This window comes from Manduca sexta, chromosome 9 (genome assembly GCF_014839805.1).
Source record: "Manduca sexta isolate Smith_Timp_Sample1 chromosome 9, JHU_Msex_v1.0, whole genome shotgun sequence".
Lineage (NCBI taxonomy): Eukaryota > Metazoa > Arthropoda > Insecta > Lepidoptera > Sphingidae > Manduca > Manduca sexta.
The window spans coordinates 875,870-897,181 of record NC_051123.1 but is presented as its reverse complement, the minus strand read 5'-3'; the positions used below and the strand labels follow the sequence as shown (position 1 = coordinate 897,181).

Below are 21,312 nucleotides of genomic sequence, written 5' to 3'. Positions count from 1 at the left end.
TATACGAAACGATGAAACGAACGACGAAACGAGGACAAGTAAATATATGAAATAACGTCGATTCTTATTCCCACTGCTTGGCAAATATAAAGGGTACCCCCATAATATCTCATCATTCATCATCATCATCATCTCTATCATTTACCTACGATCCACGTGTAAGTCGGTTAACAAGGACTCTAAAGATGGTAGGCGATCATTAAGTACTGAACCATAATGAAATTATGAGAGTAATTTATGTAAGGAAGCCATATGACATCCTTGAAAGTTGAACGCCTAGATCGAGGGTTAAAGGTGTTCCATTGTGTTAAGATATTTTACCTTGAAACACTTTTTAGAACCTTCTAGAGGCATTACCTTGAGTTAATATTGTCTTCCTTTTTAATTATTCTAAAGGGCTTGCTACCCTACGTTTATTTGGATGTGTGAAAGAATCCGTCAACCACTAAATACCAAATACGTTGAGGAACTAGTCGTTTTGTCCTGTGAATAGATCCTCAAAAAATTCCAATGCACCAACAACGTCACTGCCTAACCTCCTGGTGTCAAGGTGTAAACATATACAATATGTAACCAATAAACATCCGGAACTGCATTTAGATTTTGTCTCATTCGTAATTGGGGCGAACTTGTTCAGAAATTATCTTATTTAAGCTAGACTGAAGTGAGGTCTGATTTAGGTCGCGGGCCGAAATAACGACACTGACTCATCTTAAATTAGTCCAACTGGGAATCTGGGACACCCACATACTTGTGTTCAACTAGGTTTTTAGCTGAAATAGACTTTCCCGTTATGGCGTTATTTTCAACTTCTATTATAGGACGGAAATGGGTAAAATAATGGTGCATTACCATTTTAAGCAATACAAATCTTTACCACAATCACATTCAAGAACCCCTAACATCTCTCCCCCTTTTCTTTTCTGGAATTGTGGTTATTTATGGACGGCTATCATTTAATTCCAGAAGACCGGCATAATCGTTTTGACTAACGAGTGATAGTGCAAGTCCTCTATCTGAACCTCACTCCTATTACCCCAGGTGTAGGCAAAGGAGGGTGACTTTCCTGTGCCCACATAAAATGATCGACCTGGTTATTTGACCGTCTTAGCTATAATCAATTTCTCTAAAGGTCCTTAGAAACCTAGCATTTGGATTATCATTCCGATCACTTACGATGAGGTGACCCACTTATACGTTTGTTATTATGTACAACCGCAGCTGACCTTGTATTCAGAAAGCATTATATAAAATCCAACAAACCAGTAGCTTGCGGTTGGTGATTGCAATCAGCTACTGCGGTAATATTGTATTTTTAATCTTGACGCTTGAGAAGTAACTATCTAATAGGTATTAGAGTACATGTTCCAAAATATTTAATGAGGCAAATTATCCCCCCAGGGAACTCCCTCATCAACTGATCAGGCAAGTCCAATAAATTAAGCCAAGCCCTGTCCGCAACATACTTGAAAATTTTAGCAGAGGGTTGATGTCAGACTGCTGGTCGTAAAAAACTAATCCAGATTCTTTCTGAAATATGCTTGTGTTTGCGCTTATCTCACATTGGCGTTTGAGAAGGGCAGGTAAAAAAATTGAAATATATATATACGTACTTCTGAGTTTGCACAAAAGAAAGGGTGGTTGAGGCCGTGGTTATCATTCAATCGTAACATCATGGCGCCACTATCAATACTTGTCTATAACACTAGAATATCAAAAAGTTAACGCATTAGAACTGTAGAGTACAAGCGTATTCTGAGTTAAATCCCCAGGTCGAGCAATTAAAGTAATATTACACATACTTCTACTCGATTGGACAGACGCTCGTCGTTGGCATGATACACAAACCCATCACTAACAGTCCTGCCTATCCCTCGGGAGATACGGGTACTGGCTTATGCAAAAAAAACATAAACATTTATGACTGTATCTATATGTTTATATAAAGCGCGTTGGCAACCACGCACCGCGTCTCATGAGATTTCCACATAGCCGCACTGGCAAAAAACACACTGTAATATCAGCGACTGGCAAATGTCACTGGCTAGCATTAAATTTAATCACCTGAGGACGAACACGCTGGCGTGCCAACTGACGCTAGGACTACTTTTGGTGCTTTTCGTGTTAAATCTAGATGGCCTAAATTAGTACGAACGTTTGATCTTAGGTATAATTAAGTCAGCCAGTCGCATTAGATAGTCTACTGTAAAAGCTACTTCGATTTTGTTAGTCATAGTCATGAAATGTTTTTCTTAATTTCACAGGAAACTAAAGATCAATTGGAGAGCCACAAAACTGACAATTCTGACTGTTTCGAGACTCGGACTTACATGAAGTGCATGAAATTTGATAAGCTTCATCATCTCAGTCTTAATTTAGGTATCAGTTTTCTTGATAGAATGATTACAGATTCTGGTAGTCATGGTTATAGATGAAAATAATATTGTTAGTTCTTCCGCAGGTTCTCCAACCGCTACGACATTTTCAAGTCTCTGTAACAATCATAAACTCCAAGCGAAACCAGTGCATTATCTGTGAAAAAATCATACGAAGTTGCTGTAGTCTTCTCGTCCTTGTAAATATGGGTAAAATTGGCCTCTATATTTCATGGTATACTGTAAAGTCACTGATTGGTGTTTAGCTAAAAGCAGAGCATTTAGCGTTTATTCAACCATTTAATACTAATGTAAGCAAAAAAGGTGCTTGTTAGAATATATCATAGTCTTCAACTGAAGCAGAACATTAAATGTTGGATGTTGATGTTCCATAAAAGTTAATGGTGCATTTTCAATTTAATTTTATTGAATACAATAAATGCATAGCGTAGGTATTTTTAACCGACTTCTTAAAAGGAAGAGGTTCGCAATTCGTGTTTGTAATTTGTATTATGTCTTGAAGTAACCTTGTTAAGTAAAGTACCAACTCGACCATTCACGCAATTAAATATAACTTATACTGACACGCGAAAGATCTTTGGCACTCCATTCCTATATATAGTTCTACGGATTGTACTCGGTGCATCCAAACGACGCGACCAACGACCCATTGTTCTGTTAACAATTTGCTACAAATTGTCTGCCATGTTCAGACGGATGGGCCTTTGACCAGTTTGAAGCCATCATGGCCTGACCAACGTTGAATATGCATTGATTTTAGATCACAGCAGTATCAGACAAATTGCGTGATTTCCTTGAATGAAATAAGGTAAGGGGAATTTACTCTTAAAGACCAGGATCTTTCAAGTTTATTACAATATCGACAGTGATGTTCTAATATTACTAAAGTAAAAACGAATCCTAGAGAAAAAAAATATTTGCAACTGCTTATTGTCGAGTAAGTATATAGTTTTTCGCGGCTAAAATGTAATAAGTTGCAAACGTCATCGTCACTAGTCAAAGCCGAATAACTAAATCAATAACCGCGGCAACACAGCCGGGCTTCGTTTAAAAACAAATTATTTATAATAGAGGCCAATTCGCGAGAAAAGTTCTAAAGGACCTTGACAGTCCAACCACGGTCGTGTTTCACTTAAACACAGAGTCTTGCGTAACATAGATTTGTGTTTCTAGATTTTTCCGGTACGAACCGGTTCGGCACGTGGAATTTTTTCAAGGCCTCACTGTTTAAGGTATTTTGTGTAAACCGCCTTATAAAGTAATTTCTATAATTTGTTTAAGTTGATCCATAAAAAAACGCGGGAATTTTACGTGTTGAAATAAAATAAACAGATTGCGTTTTTATTACGGTTAACTAATTTTATTGCCCATTTAAAATATTTGGCAATTTCCAGAAGTATGAAGAATTACTGGGGCAGTGACCCCATAGTTTAATTATCGCAAAAACAGTTTTACTTATCACTTAGCGTTACGTAGCTTTCAACAGTAATTTTAGGGCGTGTTACAAATGACTCGCAAACGTGAATATTTCAACTTTTTCGTAAGTGATACTCAACTTATTAGTGATGATTGATGCCAGTAATTAATAATATAGCGCTCTATTTGAAGTAAATTATAGCCATTATCGCCATGGAAAGGAATTGAAGTTTATATGAAGGCATTGAAGAACGTTCGTCACATTAAGACAAAATATGTCTCGAAAGCCAAATAATATTAAGATAGTATAGCAAGCTGCTGGATAAAGTTAAGTATATATAATGCTGGTAGCCACTCGCCATATAATTGTGTTAGTGACGTCATAAACGCGGAGTGTCGGAGTTTTATTTTGTTTGGTCTGGCGAGGTGGCGCCTATTTTTTATCACAATACGGAGAACAAAGCAGGATTCAAATATTTTCGAACGACTTTTTTTGGCATATTTGTGGTCGATTTTAGCATAACCATAATATATGAAACTAACTAGTATTTTAAATATGCAAACAGTACGTCGATAAGAATTTATCAATTCGTATAGGTATCTGGTAACGCTGTACCAATAACCATGAAATTTTACGAACGGAAAGAAAAAGGACACGAAAAGGAAGACCCTGTTAAAACACTTAATACCTGAATTTGAATATTTAGGCACATCGTTTATGAATTTGAATGTTTGGCACATAGCTCTGGTGGATTAAATGGATTGGCTTCATACGGACGACGGGAATATAATGGTTAAGGGGCTTCAGAAACATGAGGTTATCAAGTTAAAGTGAGTCAGTGTTCACTTGGATTTATCTATCAGGGTGACGAGCGCAGTAGACTGTCACGCAGTACTGTGTAATGTTAGCCCTGTATGATGTTGCTACTATTTATGTCGTATAATTTACAATCATTCGAACACGATACTCTCATTAAAAAATGCTCTGTTTATAGTTTATATATTATCCTTTGTTATATCAGTAAGAAGAAAGATAGGATGTTAGTTTACAGTTCCAACTTCCAACCAGCTGCTTATTTTTTTTTATAAACACGACAGTGACCCTACTGCACCTGATGGTAAGTAGAATGGGGTCCAATAGAATGTCCACTGACGAGGGATGATTACCCTTCGACAGTCAACAAAATTATGCCGGCCTGATGGCACCGGGCGGATATAAAATATATCCTACCATCAGCATAATTTCGTATAGAAGCCTACAGAGAGAGAGAGAGAGAGACAATACTAGATCCAAACCTAGTAGGTGAATAACCAACGGCACCGCATTAAAAAGGTATTACGTCATCGAAACCAAACAGAATGACCAATAAATCGTAGCTTCGAATGTTTTTATCCAAAGCTGTCCCAATTCCGCGCGACACAATGAACAGTAATTAATAATTTATTGGTTATTTATTGAATTTGAACCGCTGGTTAAATTGTGGCGACCGTTAAATGGTACATATAGTAAATAGAATTATCTAGAAACTATTACGTAATGAAGCCTTTTTCCTGTCTGCAGATCAGTTGTCGTCAGAACTAAGCTAACTAGATTTCAGAATACGTAAATAATGAAATATCTAGACGGAATAGGTGATTGGAAGTTGAAACCGTAGGTCTAGTGCCAACACCTTTTTTTACTTCTCACTAATATTACAAATAATAATAGCCTAGTATTATACTGCCTACTGCTGGGCACGGGCCTCTACTATTGAGAGGGTTTAGGCCTTAGTCCACCACGCTGGCCTAGTGCGGTTTCACAGACTTCACATATCCTCGAAATTCTTATGAAGAATTCTCATGTATGTAGGTTTCCTTACGATGTTTTCCTTCACCATTAAGCGAGCGCAAAAGGTAATTTACAATCAATGCATTTAATAACTTCGATAAGTCATAAGGTTATGTTTTGTGTTTGAAACTTGTAGACATTCGTCGCTGCAGACCATTCCATTCTCAACTGGGCTATTGGTTGAATATTACAAACATGAAAATCTCAATTACAAATGTTTGTAAAGATTTTGGATGGTTTTTTGTAGTAAAGACTGCTGCACGAATTTGGGGGGCGCTTGGTACACAAACAGACCTAGTTTTCGAAAAACAAATAGGCTTCATGTAACCTAGAAAAGTATATAAGGTTAGGGAGCCCTATTCTCTCATTTACCTGTATGGGTTTTAAAGCTGCACTTGAATAAGAACGTTCGTAATTACAAAAACAGACGCATATACATGGGAATAGGGCCTCTTGACCTTACTAATAATTTTAAGACCGCAAAACCCGTAAACGCATGATGGCGCTAAGTAAAATAAGTTATTAAGGTGGTAGCTAGTTTAATTTAAATTTTCGCAGTTGAAATGTAAAATAATCAATAATCACCGATATTTCGCCCTTTAAAATTTCATCATATTAAATATTAAAGGCCGAAATATCCATGATTATTAATTATTTTTACGAATTTCATTCAACTGCGAGAACTAATCACTAACTAGACGTGAATTTAAATTCTTTACTTGCCAATACTTGTTTAGTTACCCAGATTAAAGCCGAAACAAAATGTATGAAAATGGACCTTGAGCTACCACCTTAAGACACTCGAACCGCGAACTCATATTGACGTATCCAATCCACAGTTTAGCACTACACTAAAATGTTATTTAATTATTATGTCAATTATGTTTTATCATCGTACATAACAGTAACACAGGTCGATGCGTCATGGCACGCGATGCTATCACGTGATCGCGGGGAAACGACCTATGAACGGAAAAGTTTAATGTCTGTGTAGAATAAAAAACATCACGCCTTTATCCTAGAATTGGTACGCAGAGGGGCAACCAGACCTTCCACTTTTTAAAGAGTAACATAAGTAAAGAGTAGGTGCTGCTCGTGGTTTGGTTTGTGCGAAAAACTCTTCAGGAATATTAGTTCCACAGTGGTCTGTTACGGTTATCTTCTATCCGAATTGTGTGCCAAATTTCATCCAAATCGATTTAGATGCTTTTCTCAACCCTCAACTACCAAAAAAAAAATTCACTAACTTCAGAATTCATATTAGTGAGACTTGCAACATTTTAATTGGATCCTTAATTAATGTTGTCTCTATTTAATAAAATATTGTTGTTCGTTTCCTCAATAAATTAAAATATAACATATAGCACCATTCTTTTAAATATAAATTATCATCATTATCATTGGCTTTGATAGCAGTAAAATGATTTAGTTTTTTAATTAGCTAATCATTTAATCTATAAGAAATGATGTGATGTCATTATCTCTTAATTAGATACAACTTTTTAATCGATAAAATAATCAAACACGGATATGTCACCACACTAAGTAGGTAAAATACAATCATTAATGAATACAAAATGTATTTAATTTTGTTTATTTGTCAGAGGCAGATGTGAGTTAATGGAAACGAATATAAAAAAACAAACTAAATATCCCGCTCGATAAATAGGTATATTCATATTATTTAGTTTTCATATGAATGCATAATACTTGAACCTTTTAGTTTTCGCATATAAGAATTTCAAAACATGCTTAAAAGTGAAAAAAAAAAAAACCTTTTTTGTAAAAGTGTCCAAAGTATTGGGAATTTAATGTAATGTAATTTGGAGGAATACACCCCTGTCCGTTACCCTGTAATATAAATTATTATAAAATGAAATTCTGTACAATATGTATATAGATAATAGAAATATTAAAAATATACTTAATTAATTATTTAAATAAAACGTTGCATTTGATAAATTATGTCTGAAACGGATACACAGATATTAATAATTGCAGCTAAATAAACCCATAAAAGGTATACAAATTGAATAAATTTGCATTAAAACGAAATGATATACATATATAGCTTACTTATTATATCCTGCGGAATACATTAAACAACATGGCAGTAAATATAAATAATAAAATTAATATTCGTATCTAATAAAGCATCTTTATGGCAGTTTAACTAAGTTCTTTGCCTTGCTAATTATAGAAGTGTTAGGCTATACTAGTGGGTTACTTAGGGACCATACAGTGGTGGTATGTTGGCGGTGTGATACCCCCGTGTCTTGGAAAGCACGTAAAGCCGTTGGTCCTGCGCCTGATCTCTCTCCGGTCATGTCGGATTGCCGTCTCACCGAACTATGAGAGTGAAGGAACAGAGAGTGCACCTGTGTATTGCGCACACACTTGTGCACTATAATATCTCCCCCGTACCTTTGCTGATCTCCGTTGAGATTGGCCGCTGTGGCCGAAATTCGGCTAGGAGGGATTCATTTCAATGGTGGTAAGTATTGGTAGATGAGTGCAGAATATGTCTACTGGATATAATTAGATTTATGTAGGTAAGTACTAAGTATTACTTTCACTGAAATATACGTACTTATGAAAAAGTAACTGATAAACATGTAATTAAAACTATAAGTGACGTTACGTCAAATATATAAAAAATATTCTCCATTAACGTGATAATAGATAAAAATTATTCAAACCTGCAGCACATTCAAAGTTAACCTATTATTCCCACATTACATTTACCCGGATCCAACAATGGCATCCGGTAACTTTATAATAATTGTGACACATCTGCCGAGAAGGCTGAATGTTTGTGCGCCTTTGCCTCGCAATTATGGAATTTAAAGCGGTCAGCGGGCACGACAGCGCTTGACTCTAATTAGCTCGTGTTGCCTTTTGACAGGTGTTCAAGGAATAATGCGTGTAAAATTGTGAAAGTATCGCAATGGGAATTTAATTATTTGTAATTAGCGGCTTTTATTCCTTGTCTGAGCATTAACGTTTACAAATATACAATTCAGTCTAACATGATAATACAATGACATTAAAAGTTTTTAAAGTAAATTTCATAGCATTGTCTGATATCAAAATAAGTTACTCATGTCAGTGTTATATTTATTTACGATAAAAATACGTCGTCGACATTGGCCAAATCATCATCTGTCAACGATGAAACTACAGTCTTAAAATTGTATTAAATTAATAGCATAATAACAAAATAGATTCAAAAGTAACTTCGCCTGGTAATCTTTCACTTCTAATCCTAAACCGATTTTGACGAAGTTTAGTTATGAGTAAACTCAGACTCCAGGAAAGGACTTTTTTATAATATAGTCACAAACCGAATTCCACATAAAGCCACGAGCAAGGGAACAAGCAGAACCAGGTATATCTGTACATTAACAAAAATAAACGGGTTGATTTTCAAGGATCAGTAATTTTTACGAATTCGTTCGGTCTGTTGGCTCCAAAATCATCAAACAGTATAGTAAGTTAGTTAGCCCACTTTCTCAGAAATTACTGAACGCACTTTCATGTAGTTTTCACAGATCAACCGGATTCATTAAAAGCAGGTAAAGGCAAAAGATGTCTTCATTAACATTTATTTTAAACCTTTGGTTTGGTGGTGCGGGCAGAGAGCTAGTCATACAATACAGCTAAGTTTAATGTGTATTGAATATTCCAATGCAGGTGTGGATGGCGACCGTTACCCTGGGCGGGTCTGGTCGTCTGCGCCGCGCCCGCAGTGATGTCATTGTGCATATAATATTGTGTTTCATTTTGATTGATATTACTATGAGCGACTGGACGGCGAAACCGATACGCGGTAATCTATCTATAATACGATTTATAAATCCAAGTCGGTATCTACTGATTTGGTAAGAGATGGATTATTTTGGGCCTTTAGCTTGCAAGTAACAGTTAGTACCTCATATTACTTTGGTGAAAGATAGTATAGCCTGACCGGTAAAATAAATAACCTGCTTTGGAGACCCCGCTTCTACTTTTATATTATAAAGTCAACTTTGTCAGAACATGGAATTAGTTGCATAATTTACAACAGTGCACGATATTTTTTTTTAGAAGACGCATCGAATTTGCTGCCAAATTTCACTACAGGGTGATACAAATTATACTGCTGTCAATGAAAAATATTCAAATAAAGTTAATGAAATATTTAGAAACATTCTACGAATTTGATGTAAATATAAGTAATGTAAAGCCACCAAAACTCACAACTTTTTACGTATAACAAAACATTAAAATCCATTATATACGGACACAATCGATTGTATATTCTCGGAAAGCAATAGCTGTTGGAAATTTCCAATAGATTTTCTAACGAACGGAAAACAGGCGACATTCTTAAATTTTATGAGTTGGAAACGGAGTATGTGCCATTAAAAACGAAAGCCGGCTGTTCCAGTCGACGGTACATCTAAGCTTTTACAAAATCTTGTGTTCGATATTAGCTAGCAGTGGAGAAGCGTCCACACAATCCGATTCCTACCGGCTTCACTTTTAAATTTATTTACGTTTGTCTTACTTTTTGTTTTCTGTTAATTTGGCGGCGATATGTTAACTAAGGCATTTTTTTTGCTTTGGGTTAACTTTTGAAATATTTCTTTTTTTCCTCGCGTTACCTTTTAAAAATATCACCATTCGCAGATGTTAGCTAGAGATCTTAGAGAAGCTTTAAAATTGAATTTTTATCTGTTAGAGGTATCATCTATGAAATCTTGGGGTATATTTACGAAACAAATATTTGTAGATCACAAAACAACTGCACAGTAAGAATTGAACATCTTGTAGTTTAAAACCAGGTCATCACCCGATGACCGATCGTCGTATAAATTCCTCCAGATAATATTTTTACAGGGCCCTATATCTTCTACGGGGGCAAATCGCTCTTTTGGCAATTACAATAGTGCTAATGTTAGTACAGCTTTGATAGCCGTATAGGTAAAAAATACCCCGAATCTTAAGACGGAATAAGACTGACCTAAACTTACGAGAAATATCAACATAGGTTTACTATCGTAGATCAAACCTGTATTCTGGGGATAAAACTACAGATCGTGACATCCATGTCTTCAAGCACAGACTAAAACCATAAATACAAACATTACATGCATATTTCGACCGTAGATAAAACCGCGTGCCACAGCATCCGAGATGATCATTAGAGGCACGGTGATGAGTATTCGGTTCAATAAACGGTGGAACCGGTACGTCGGCCCACTCGCCGCGCATTGACAGTCCAGTTTGGTACAGTCAGACACAATTTAGCTGAAGAAAATCAAAACGTCAAATCTTACCATCATGTGTTCGTTTGTCTAAAATAGAGCTATTTCATGCCTGTTTATTTCAGTGAAGAAAAATGTTAGTTAGGACACATGGCGATTTGAAGTTTCGGATTTCGTATTTGTTGATGACTGTACAGTGTACACACCATACATTGTCAGCAAAGTTGGAGCAGAGAAGAAGTTACTGCCCTGTATTAGCGTAAGGGAAACCTCAAATTACAAAATTGGAAGTCTTGTTAGTTGTTACTGAGGGAGGTCATGGCACTCATTATTAAAAAAAACTTTTGCTGGCAGCCAGTTCTTCAACAAAATAAGGATGCTGCTGATGGCAAACGACAAGTCAATATCTATTTCACCTCAAAGTTTTGATGTCAATACTATACGGCAGTATTACTTTTGTCATGCTCAAATATCAGTCGATAATTTGCGCGTACCACTGGAGTATTTGAACAATATTCTTCACTCATACTGTTTATCGAATGAAATGACTGTCAAGAACTATCGAAGGAGTCAAACAATAATAAAATAAACCAAACTTTACACGGTAAACTTGATAGACGAAAAGATGAAGCAAGATCTATAATTAAGAAGAAAACAAAGCCAAACATTGTTAAAATTATACATGGTTTTAAATTAAGTTCTAAAATCCACCCATGTGTGATAAGAGTTACGAAGGAATGTGAGCGTTGGATTGATATGTAAGACGATAGTATATCAGCCCAAGGTCGAGGTATGTTGCCGGGCCAACGTTAGTACCATGTTTATAAGTTAATCTATTGGTGGTAGGTCTATATTAGAGTTCGCCCGGGTAGGCACCACCGCAATATCTATTTCTGCCGTCAAGCAGCAATGTGTAGTCACTGTTGTATTCCGGTTTGAAGGTTATTGTAGCCAGTGAAACTACTGGACATAATGAGACTTAACATCTCACGTCTCAAAATGGCGAGCAGAGGAATAACACACAATGCTAGTAATTCCAATGCTAAATATGCTAAAATGCTAGTAATTGCTTACCATTAGGCGAACAGCAAGCTCGTCTCGTCATTCAAAGCAAAAAAAATCATTACGCACGTAGAGCCGCCAGATTTGCCAAACGGCGACAATTTGTTGGTAAATTAACTATAGCTTGACCAGAATTTTTTTAAGCATTTATTGGAATAGTGAAATAAATGAAATTAAATTTAACACCAATCTATGCTCTGATTTACTCGACACTACGAGCTTTAAACCACTTGCTCTAGTAGTTTGGCGTAGACGTTTTACTTGAAGTTATGATAATGGTTTCACTAAGAGATGGTCACGATCAGGTCATTCCAGGTATAATAGTAAGAACTGTCCTAGAACTTGATAGATATAAAGCTAGGCAGAAAGAACATCTACATCTAGTATGTAGGAAGTCGAGACTAGAGTCTGCTAATGTATCATTGCTTGTGTTGTACTGATGCAGAAGGTACAGTTAATTAGACACAGTCAAACTATATACAAGTAACGTCTTTCTTGGAGAACCTGAATAGGCTTGTTCATCTAAATCGAAAAGCATTTTATGATTGGAGATTATCTTTGGTAGGTCTCTTTACAGATCTGGTACCTAAACTTTCTATTTCTAGATCCACAATGATATACGTAGTTTCTGACCAAGACTGTAGCTTATTAATAATAGGAGTGATTATTTGTTGTTATTTGTGAATATTTTTTACGTACTTTCAATTAAAGGATAACTCTTAATTCACCACATATACATGCGTTAAATAATTTTATAATCGAATGTATTCCAAAGCCACTAAGCATAGAGACCGTTATCCATCACCATTCCAAGCCCTAACAGACAAGGTTGTAACTGACCTGTGCATTGGCTGTGTTCGTTGCGTATACTGCGCCATATGCAGTTTTGCGCTGGTGGCATGGCTAGGCGGCGCGCATGCCGGCTCGCGGCGGCTCGCTAGCTGCGGCCCATCCCGCACTAACACAACACTCACACACACTGCACTGCCGCACTGCACCGACTGAATAACCTGCAGACAAATACATCATCATCAATCATATTCATCCAGGGATTTTGGTATGGAACAATCTCTGCCTAACACTTTACGGCATAATATTATCAGCCTTTTATTATACTGTCCCATTGGTGGACAAGGCCTCCTCCATTATTGACCACGCTGGCCCAGTGCGGATTGGCAGGCAGAAATTTAAAATATCAAAATATGTTGCTAAATATATGTATACCGTGGGATATAATGCAAGAGGATCTAAGATGAAATTTAATTTAAGATTTACAGGATTGATCAAATTGAATTCAAGATTTGTCAGGATCGGTCTCAAGAGCATTTAACTGTAGGTTGAGCTTATTTCGGGATTTTTATTTTGCTCTGCCATTGACTTTCAATAAATGATCTCAATCGCTTTTTTCGATCTATCTCAATAATGGATCAATCAGAATAAAGTTTTTTGACATTCTTACAAATAAGTTATTTTGATTGGATCATTCTCGAAATCGGATTTAAGATTGAGACAGGGACCGTTTATTGAAAACGGCTGTAAGACGATCTGTCTTAACAATGAAAGGATTAAGAAAAAAAAACTTAAACATTCAGGTATGCTAAGCGCATTTAACTCAATATTCTGACTCATAGTTTAAAATAGAACTACAGATATAGTGTAATCAACAGCCTTGTACTACAAATGTAAATATACTTTTTAAATATTTTTAGAATTCCGTACTCAACAGGATAGCAACGGAACCTTATTACTATGCAGTAAGTATACGCTAGGTCGTACAAGACTCTCAAACTTTTAGATTTTTATTTTTGTTTTTAATAAAGTGGGTAACGTTTCCGTAAACAAAGCCTATAGAAAAAGGGGGGCTACAATAAATGCGATTATTTATGAATTGAATGTTTGTTGTAGACCAAAATGATAAACCGATTTGGTTGAAATTTAACACACTGGAAAATCATATCCTGGTTTAACATAGTTATTTTTTACCTAAAATAACACAGTGGGACATTATTTTAAATTTTCAGGAAAATTATATCGCGTGGGACGAGCCGTGAGCAATAACTACTAACTAACTAACCCCTTTACCCTTAGTGAGACATTATTGTAAAACCATACTTCGAATTAATTAAACTCCCATTTCGAATCAATTGGAAAAAAATCTTAAAAACACATTTTAATTGACATCGTTTCTAGTACGTGGCATATCTATGGTTTCAAAAGCTATAGTAGTGTGTATAAGAAATTACAATTACAGAGATGGCTGTTTTTATGTTGTCTCCGTTAGTTATCTGACGGAAGTCGCGTTGGTCAACATTGTGTCGGTTTTTACTGACTAGTACTTAAATGTTTTCTTTGTACATTCTCGTTTATTAGTAAACGAAGTCGTACTGCAGAAACTGTTGAGTAGTGGTACCGTTCATTGGCAATATAGTTAAACTGGATATCTAAAATTGTAGCAAGATAATCAAGTTATACACCGACTTACCCCTTTATCTCTGAAAGGGTAGGCAGAGATGCAACTAAGTCACCCACTTTCAGCCATGCGTGTTATGTTTTGTTATGTTATGGGGGGGGGGGGTCTATCTTCAAGTAGAGCACAAATTTCAGTTTTCAGGTTGACACTGAGCAGAGAAACCCAATATCACTTTGCCCGACTCGGGATTCAAACCCAGGACCTATACCGCGCACGTATACTACTACGCTACTGCGGCAGTCAAAAATTATTTTATATAATTTACTTAGCGTTAGTATTTTGTAAAACATTTTGTGTTCTTCGTCGAAAACCTCTAAATATCAACATTGGTTCAGCAAATACGCCGAGAAAATGTTCGATATGAAATCTATAAATTGCCATTACATTAAAGACAAAATATTATTATTTATTTCAAAGGTTTTAACTACTTCTGTTAAGTTACTAGACATTATAGAAGAAGCCGACATAATTCTGACAACCATCGAAATACTCAATATTGTTGATTTCCCTACTTCATACTTAACTCACTGTACTTGACTGTCAGGAAAAAAATCTAAAGTCAAATAACTCGAGTCGCAACGGTTGCAAGTATTATGACGGGTTACAAAAGAACCGGATACATTAGTCGATATCAAAATGCGATTTCCGAGAGGCGATATCTATTATAATTATTTTTTATCGATTTCACAAAGAGAGTGCAATGCACTTCACGTTCGGTATGAAAGACGGTAAAAACGTCCTCACGCTTGCATTTCAAAAGATAGGCAGAGAAACTAGTGCGGTCACGGCATGCGATTTTATTTCTACGAACCAGTGATGTTGGGGAAGATTATTACCATTTAGGAATACTCCTAGTATATTGACAAACGAAGAAACACTTCAGATTGCCCGTCCAGAGAATCAAACTCAGGAAATTTAGTACCGGTACCACAACTTTTTATACTTACTGTAATTTTATTAAAGAACATTAATAAACGCATGAGAATCAAGGAATCAAAGCAAATCTAGGTCCGGTACCACAACTTGTCACACTTACTGTATTTTTATTAAAGAACATTAATTCATAACAATATTAATTGTATAATCATGCTAAAACAACAATTATATACCAGTCATTTATTGCATACTGTTGCTAGCACGGGCCTACATGAGAATGAAAGGAGCGATAGCCTAGTGGGGAAAATGAACTATCGCACCAAATTATTCATAACTAAATACACATACATCGCGCCTTTGACCTCGTAAGGGTAGGCAGAGTTGAAACTAGAGCGTCCATTTTTCAACATATGTTACGTACCATGATGTGATAGGGGGCAAATCTATCGTCATATCGGATACAAAGCCCATATTCTGGGCTAATACTGACCAAAAAAAAACATGAATTTGCCGCCCAGGGATTTAAACCAGGGACCTCAAAACCCATGTCGTACTACGCATGCAATAAAACTAAGCCATAGATGAAGTAAGTAAATAGTAATTATGATAAAATAAAAGTCAATTCATAACAGTCTACTCTTTCAGACCTCTAATTATAATAAAATCAATCATTCATAACAGACGACTTTTTACATCCAGTAGCACTATTCGACCATTTTAGATGAAATTTTCTAATTCGATTAGTTATATCTCGGCGCCATGTTGGTGGAAACTTCCACGAGCGTGAATCATTCGCCGAAATCGATGACGCACTTATGTCACGAGCGACGCGACACCTCTACGCATTATGACGTGTTCCTTGTGGTATTTTATACAAGCCACCCGCCCGGCTTCGTACGTGCAGCACTAATTATGCAGCTACATGGTTTCTGATGGTTTGATCACTACAATTGACAGTATATCCCGCTAGTTCAATCTGAACATTGTATAAAATAATAATAATAATAATATCAGCCCTGTATTATATACTTGCCCACTGCTGAGCACGGGCCTCCTCTACTACTGAGAGGGATTAGGCCTTAGTCCACCACGCTGGCCTTGTGCGGATTTGTAGACTTCACACACCTTCGAAATTCCTATAGAGAACTTCTCAGATGTGCAGGTTTCCTCACGATGTTTTCCCTCACCGTTAAAGCGAACGATAAATTCACAAAGAATACACACATGATTTTTTAGAAAAGTCAGAGGTGGGTGCCCTTGGGATTTGAACTTGCGGACATTCGTCTCGGCAGTCCGTTCCACACCCAACTAGGCTATCGCCGCTTATTATTATATAAAATTATAATAATAATACAATATATTATTGTATAAAAATTACATTAAAATCCAGCCGTTTTGAAGTCCATAAGGAACAGATACACACATATATTTTTATATGTAGATTAATATAATTTTTGAGGTATGTAAAGTCTACCAAATCACACTAGGCCAGCGAGGTAACCAGGACCTAAACCAGCGCAACAGAGCCAAGAGTGGAACTTATTGCCGGACTGATAATTATAATTATATTAAGTACCTATCTATATTATATTACTAATTATAATATCACAACCGTGGCGTAATGAAGACAATTTTACATTTTACATAATGTATAGCCCTTGGTCGAGTGAATATGTAGCCTGGGAGGCAGTGGAGGCCACAGCCGACGCAAGGCTACTGGGGAACTAATAAAAAAGATTGCATAACTGGCTAGAGTAACTTTGTGGGATAAAGGTATGGTGAGCTAAAAGTCCTCAGCCAAGACCGCGTGGTTACCAGGATTTTTTTTTTTTTGTATACGGGAAATGCAAAGTGACCACAGTGCTTCTGATGGTAAGTAGAGTGGGGTCCAATAGAATGTCGACTGACGAGGGATGATTACCCTTTGATAGTCGACCCAATTATGCCGGCTTGATGGACCCAGATATACACAAGCTGATTTCGGAACGCGACACATTTGCGTAGGCTACTATGGCGTGTTTTAATACTTTGTGTACGGTGGTCGCTATCCGGGATATAAAATATATCCGACTACCAGCATTGGTTGTGGTTGCTCGGTTCCCTAAGGCCACTTCTGTTGGATGGTTCGGTTACCCAGAATAACGATCAGTAAAAGGTCCTCTAAGCGACCGGTCTGGTGCAGTGGTAATACTAATTACTAAGTCAAAACCTTTCTGCAATTTGTATAAAAAACTTTATGGCACCTCACATTAAACAAAAGTAGGGGACACTATTATAGACTAGACAGTTTGTTATATGTTTTAACATATAACTTCGATATTATCTAAATGGAACGTATTATATACTTATTAGAACAAAATGTAAGAACTCGTTTTGTTCTATAAATAGTTTGTGATGAAAAATTGAATAGTCTTTGATGACCTTTGCGTTTATTGATAAATAACGTATTTCAGTTTTATTATTACAAATAAAAGTCTCCCAAGGAGAGGCGAAAATTCAGAAACGAAATTTTTAAAATATTTGTTACCGTGTCACAAAATTGCTTGACCGATTTTGATAAACTTTGCTTTAATATGTAGGTATCCAACCCGCTTCATTACTAAACTCTAAATAACTCTAGAAATAAACTGAGTTCCTCTATTACTATACCTTTGAATGACCCAAGAGATAAACTAATTACCTGTACCAGGTTATTTCCGTTTCATGATCATATAATAAAGGCTAAACCTTAAGTCCTTTTTTTTATTTTATTATTTGTTTAGGGTTTTTGTTCACAAGAACATACCAACCCTATTGTATCATACAGTAGAAATTACATAGATTGAGAAATTGACGTACAAACTACATATCTAGATGATGGTCGCTAAATTACAGAGCCGCTTTGCCACATCAGTCCTGGGACACGACAGGATGGACTGAATCAAACCTTAAACCTTAAGTCCTATGAGGAAATAAATACTACGCAGTGCACCTGTTTTTCGTAACAATAAACGCACAAATTATTTTCTGACCAATTGGAACCTAGAGTTTAGATTCATGAGTCTCAGTTATAACACTACAATAAACCATTACGAATTCTTATGTGGCATAAAATACGCTACTCCACTCCTCCACCTCCACTTAACTTTGCTTCGGAATCATAAAAATAAGACATTACTAGCCATAATATGACTTTATGATTCTTTGCTTTTAAAGATTCAATCCATTTAGGGCTTTACAAATATATAAGTACATAATTTACTCGAACAAAAATACAAACTCCTATAATACGAAAACATCAATACGCCCGCCATGCGACTCTAATTTAAGTAAAACTACATCTCTTAAGTTTTTGCTAAATACAAATTGCTGAACGGATTTGGATAAAATTCTAAGTAATCTTCAACTACAGATTCCAGATATTTTAAAATATTTTTCATGTTTAAATAAGTCTGAACTCAATTCCTAATTTAAAAATTTACAGATATGAAAAACGTTGTTCCCTTGCCTGTCTAGATTAAATTTAAAAAAGTCGTGTCTATGGTCGTAAATAGTCGATTATAAAACAAAGTACCTATTACTAGGGATTTCGAGCACGGCCTTTTAATGTAAGCAGTGATTTAAGTTACATTTGAGGGCCTTGGTGTCATTCACCTTCACGAATGACTTTTTGTAACGAATCACTAATTGCCATTTGTTTTTTAACGCTTGTCTCTGGATTCCATTGAGCCTCTACGGATTCAATTCGATCTGTTTCATAGTTTTTTTTTAGAAAGTATGTACCTATTCATAAAAATTTCAAGCGATATTCGAAAAACATTTTTTATTCGATTCAAAATGGCGTCCGTGATGGAAGGTCGGTAAAAGCGAATAGTGTATGAGACCATTTCTAAATTATTATCTGAATGCAGTTTGACTTTTTATATATACTCGTATATTGCTACACAGCCGACGAAAAATATGGCTATATATTTTGGTAACAGAATTTTAGAATAACTCGGAATCACCGAGTGCCATTGCTAGTACTCTCGCCGTATGAGTTCCGTAGGTACTTCGAGAAATAAAAAAAAAAAATGTTACATGATTACTACTCACTGCATAGTGTTTTCAGTTGGACACCAATAAGATAAGTAATGCAATTAGCTGACTTTGATTGTTGGGCGTGTGGTTGTGGGCCTTCCATGAGATTTTGTACAATTCTAACAGTTTTCAATATCAGACTTCGAAATTATCAGTTTTAATTTACTGCAACGAACTTTTTACACTGAACCATACCGAGGAACACTTTATAGACTTCAAATTTAGTTTTTGTGCCATGTCAACCAAAATTATTTATTAAAAAAACAGGTAGGTAAGTATTTCTCAAGTGAATTTATTGTCTGTTTTTGATGTAACAGTTCAAAGATTGCATTTTGTTTTTTAAAGAAAACATACTAATTTACCCATGGAATATACTTACTTAATACATTTCATCAGACTATTTTTCTTATTTTCAAAGTCACAATAAGGAATTGCACTTTTTTCTGCTAATAATTTTTTGAACACTTCATTAAAAACATGCAAATTCCTAACACTTGCTATCATTTTTTTAGTAATTTAGAAATAGCCGTTCTTTTTTCAGGTGCACTTTTTAAATTGTTAGTTTGTGCGCATTTTTTAATTTTTTATTTATTTTGTCCATGATTTATTCCTTTGTGTTTAGTGCGTTACGACAAAAATGAAGTATTTAAAACATTTCCGACCTGTTCGAGACGGTTCTCTAAGTTTTAGTGATTATTTTTTGTAAAGCACTCAAGTTCAGTATTTTTTGTTTCGATTTGAAATCGTTCCTTTCAAATTTCAACCTAGTGATTATTTTGTTTTTTATTTGATTTCTAAGAACATCCGTTAACTACGTGTAGTAGTAAATGTATAAATAAACACTTTTATGTTCCTACCTCGATCCTTTAGGCCTAAACAACTATTGTATTATGGATTGTCGTCATTAGCTGCTAACGGAGTTCAATTTAATTCAGTAACAAAGGTAGGCCTAAAGTGCACGGCCGAAGCTGCCCGTTCTCACGGCATGCCGGGGCCCAGGAGCGGGCACCCGGCACTCGCCACTCGGTGTGCGATGCACAAGCTATTTTCATATCTGTCCAAAGGGCACCCTCAGACGAAAATAACGAATGATCAGCGACGTTTAGTCGCGCCGTGATAAGCTTATCGTACGCCTTACATAAGCCAGGTCCTCGGCACGTGCACCACGGCACTACACCTAATGTACACGCGTTTATATAACTAGTTGCAGAAGAGAAAACCATCGCGGGACATTTGCGCAGTTACCTAGGAACTGGTATTGAGGACGGAACTACTCGGCGACAGCAGACGAACGCGCACTTTCCACCTGACAAACTCACTTCAAAGTGTAGCCGACACGTGACATGGCACATGCAGCGCCGGGCGCCACTCGCGAACTCACCTTTTAGCAGACAACCGACGTGGAAGCTCCCAACGGGACTTCGTTCACGGACAACACGCACCGACACCAAACTGGCACTGGTTAACACAATATTCAACAAACGTATCGTTTTACACCATCACCTACAATACCCTAAGTTACACATTACTTTTTACGATCGCCGACGCGTTTTGGAGTTTTCGAAAAGTCCATTGAACTGTTTCGTTTGAAATTTACGTCCAGCGAAATTATAGATACGGAATGGCAACGCTGTATAGACGACGTGGACGTTTCGCGTTGCGGCCGCTCGGCGGCGCTGTCGGCGGCGGGGGGCGGGGCCGCGCGGGACGCGGGCGGGGAGCTCACCCGCCGCGCGTCGCCCGCGGCGAGTGGCGCGCGCGAGCGAGACGCCGTACGGGACGGCACGCCGCGCCGCCACGTCGCAAAGGATATTTTTTTCGACGGTGTGCTTATGGTATTCCGTGTCGAAACCGGGATTGTTTAGATGGCGAACACATCAGCGGACGGTGGCCAGCCGCGGCGACTGGTGACCTTTTCGGCGTAACGCGTCACCGCGGGTGGCGATAACGCGAGGT

At 36.8% G+C, this 21,312-nt stretch overlaps 1 protein-coding gene across 5 annotated transcripts in view; it reads right to left on the bottom strand.

Moving 5' to 3' along the window:
- The window catches only part of LOC115455707, a 150,202-nt gene extending 129,150 nt beyond the window's left edge, over positions 1 to 21,052 (bottom strand). For 3 of the 5 annotated variants that reach the window (XM_037436684.1, XM_037436685.1, XM_037436692.1), the window contains exons 1-2: positions 20,602 to 21,052; positions 12,792 to 12,961 (exon numbers count right to left, since the gene is read on the bottom strand). Coding sequence is in view for 2 of the 5 variants with exons in the window: in XM_037436692.1 (XP_037292589.1) it covers positions 12,792 to 12,829 (38 nt within the window). In the remaining 3 variants the exon portion in view is untranslated. The remainder of the gene's footprint in view (positions 1 to 12,791; positions 12,962 to 20,601) is intronic. The other 2 variants (XM_037436682.1, XM_037436690.1) reach the window with 1 other exon arrangement.
- Between the last annotated feature and the right edge of the window lie 260 nt (positions 21,053 to 21,312).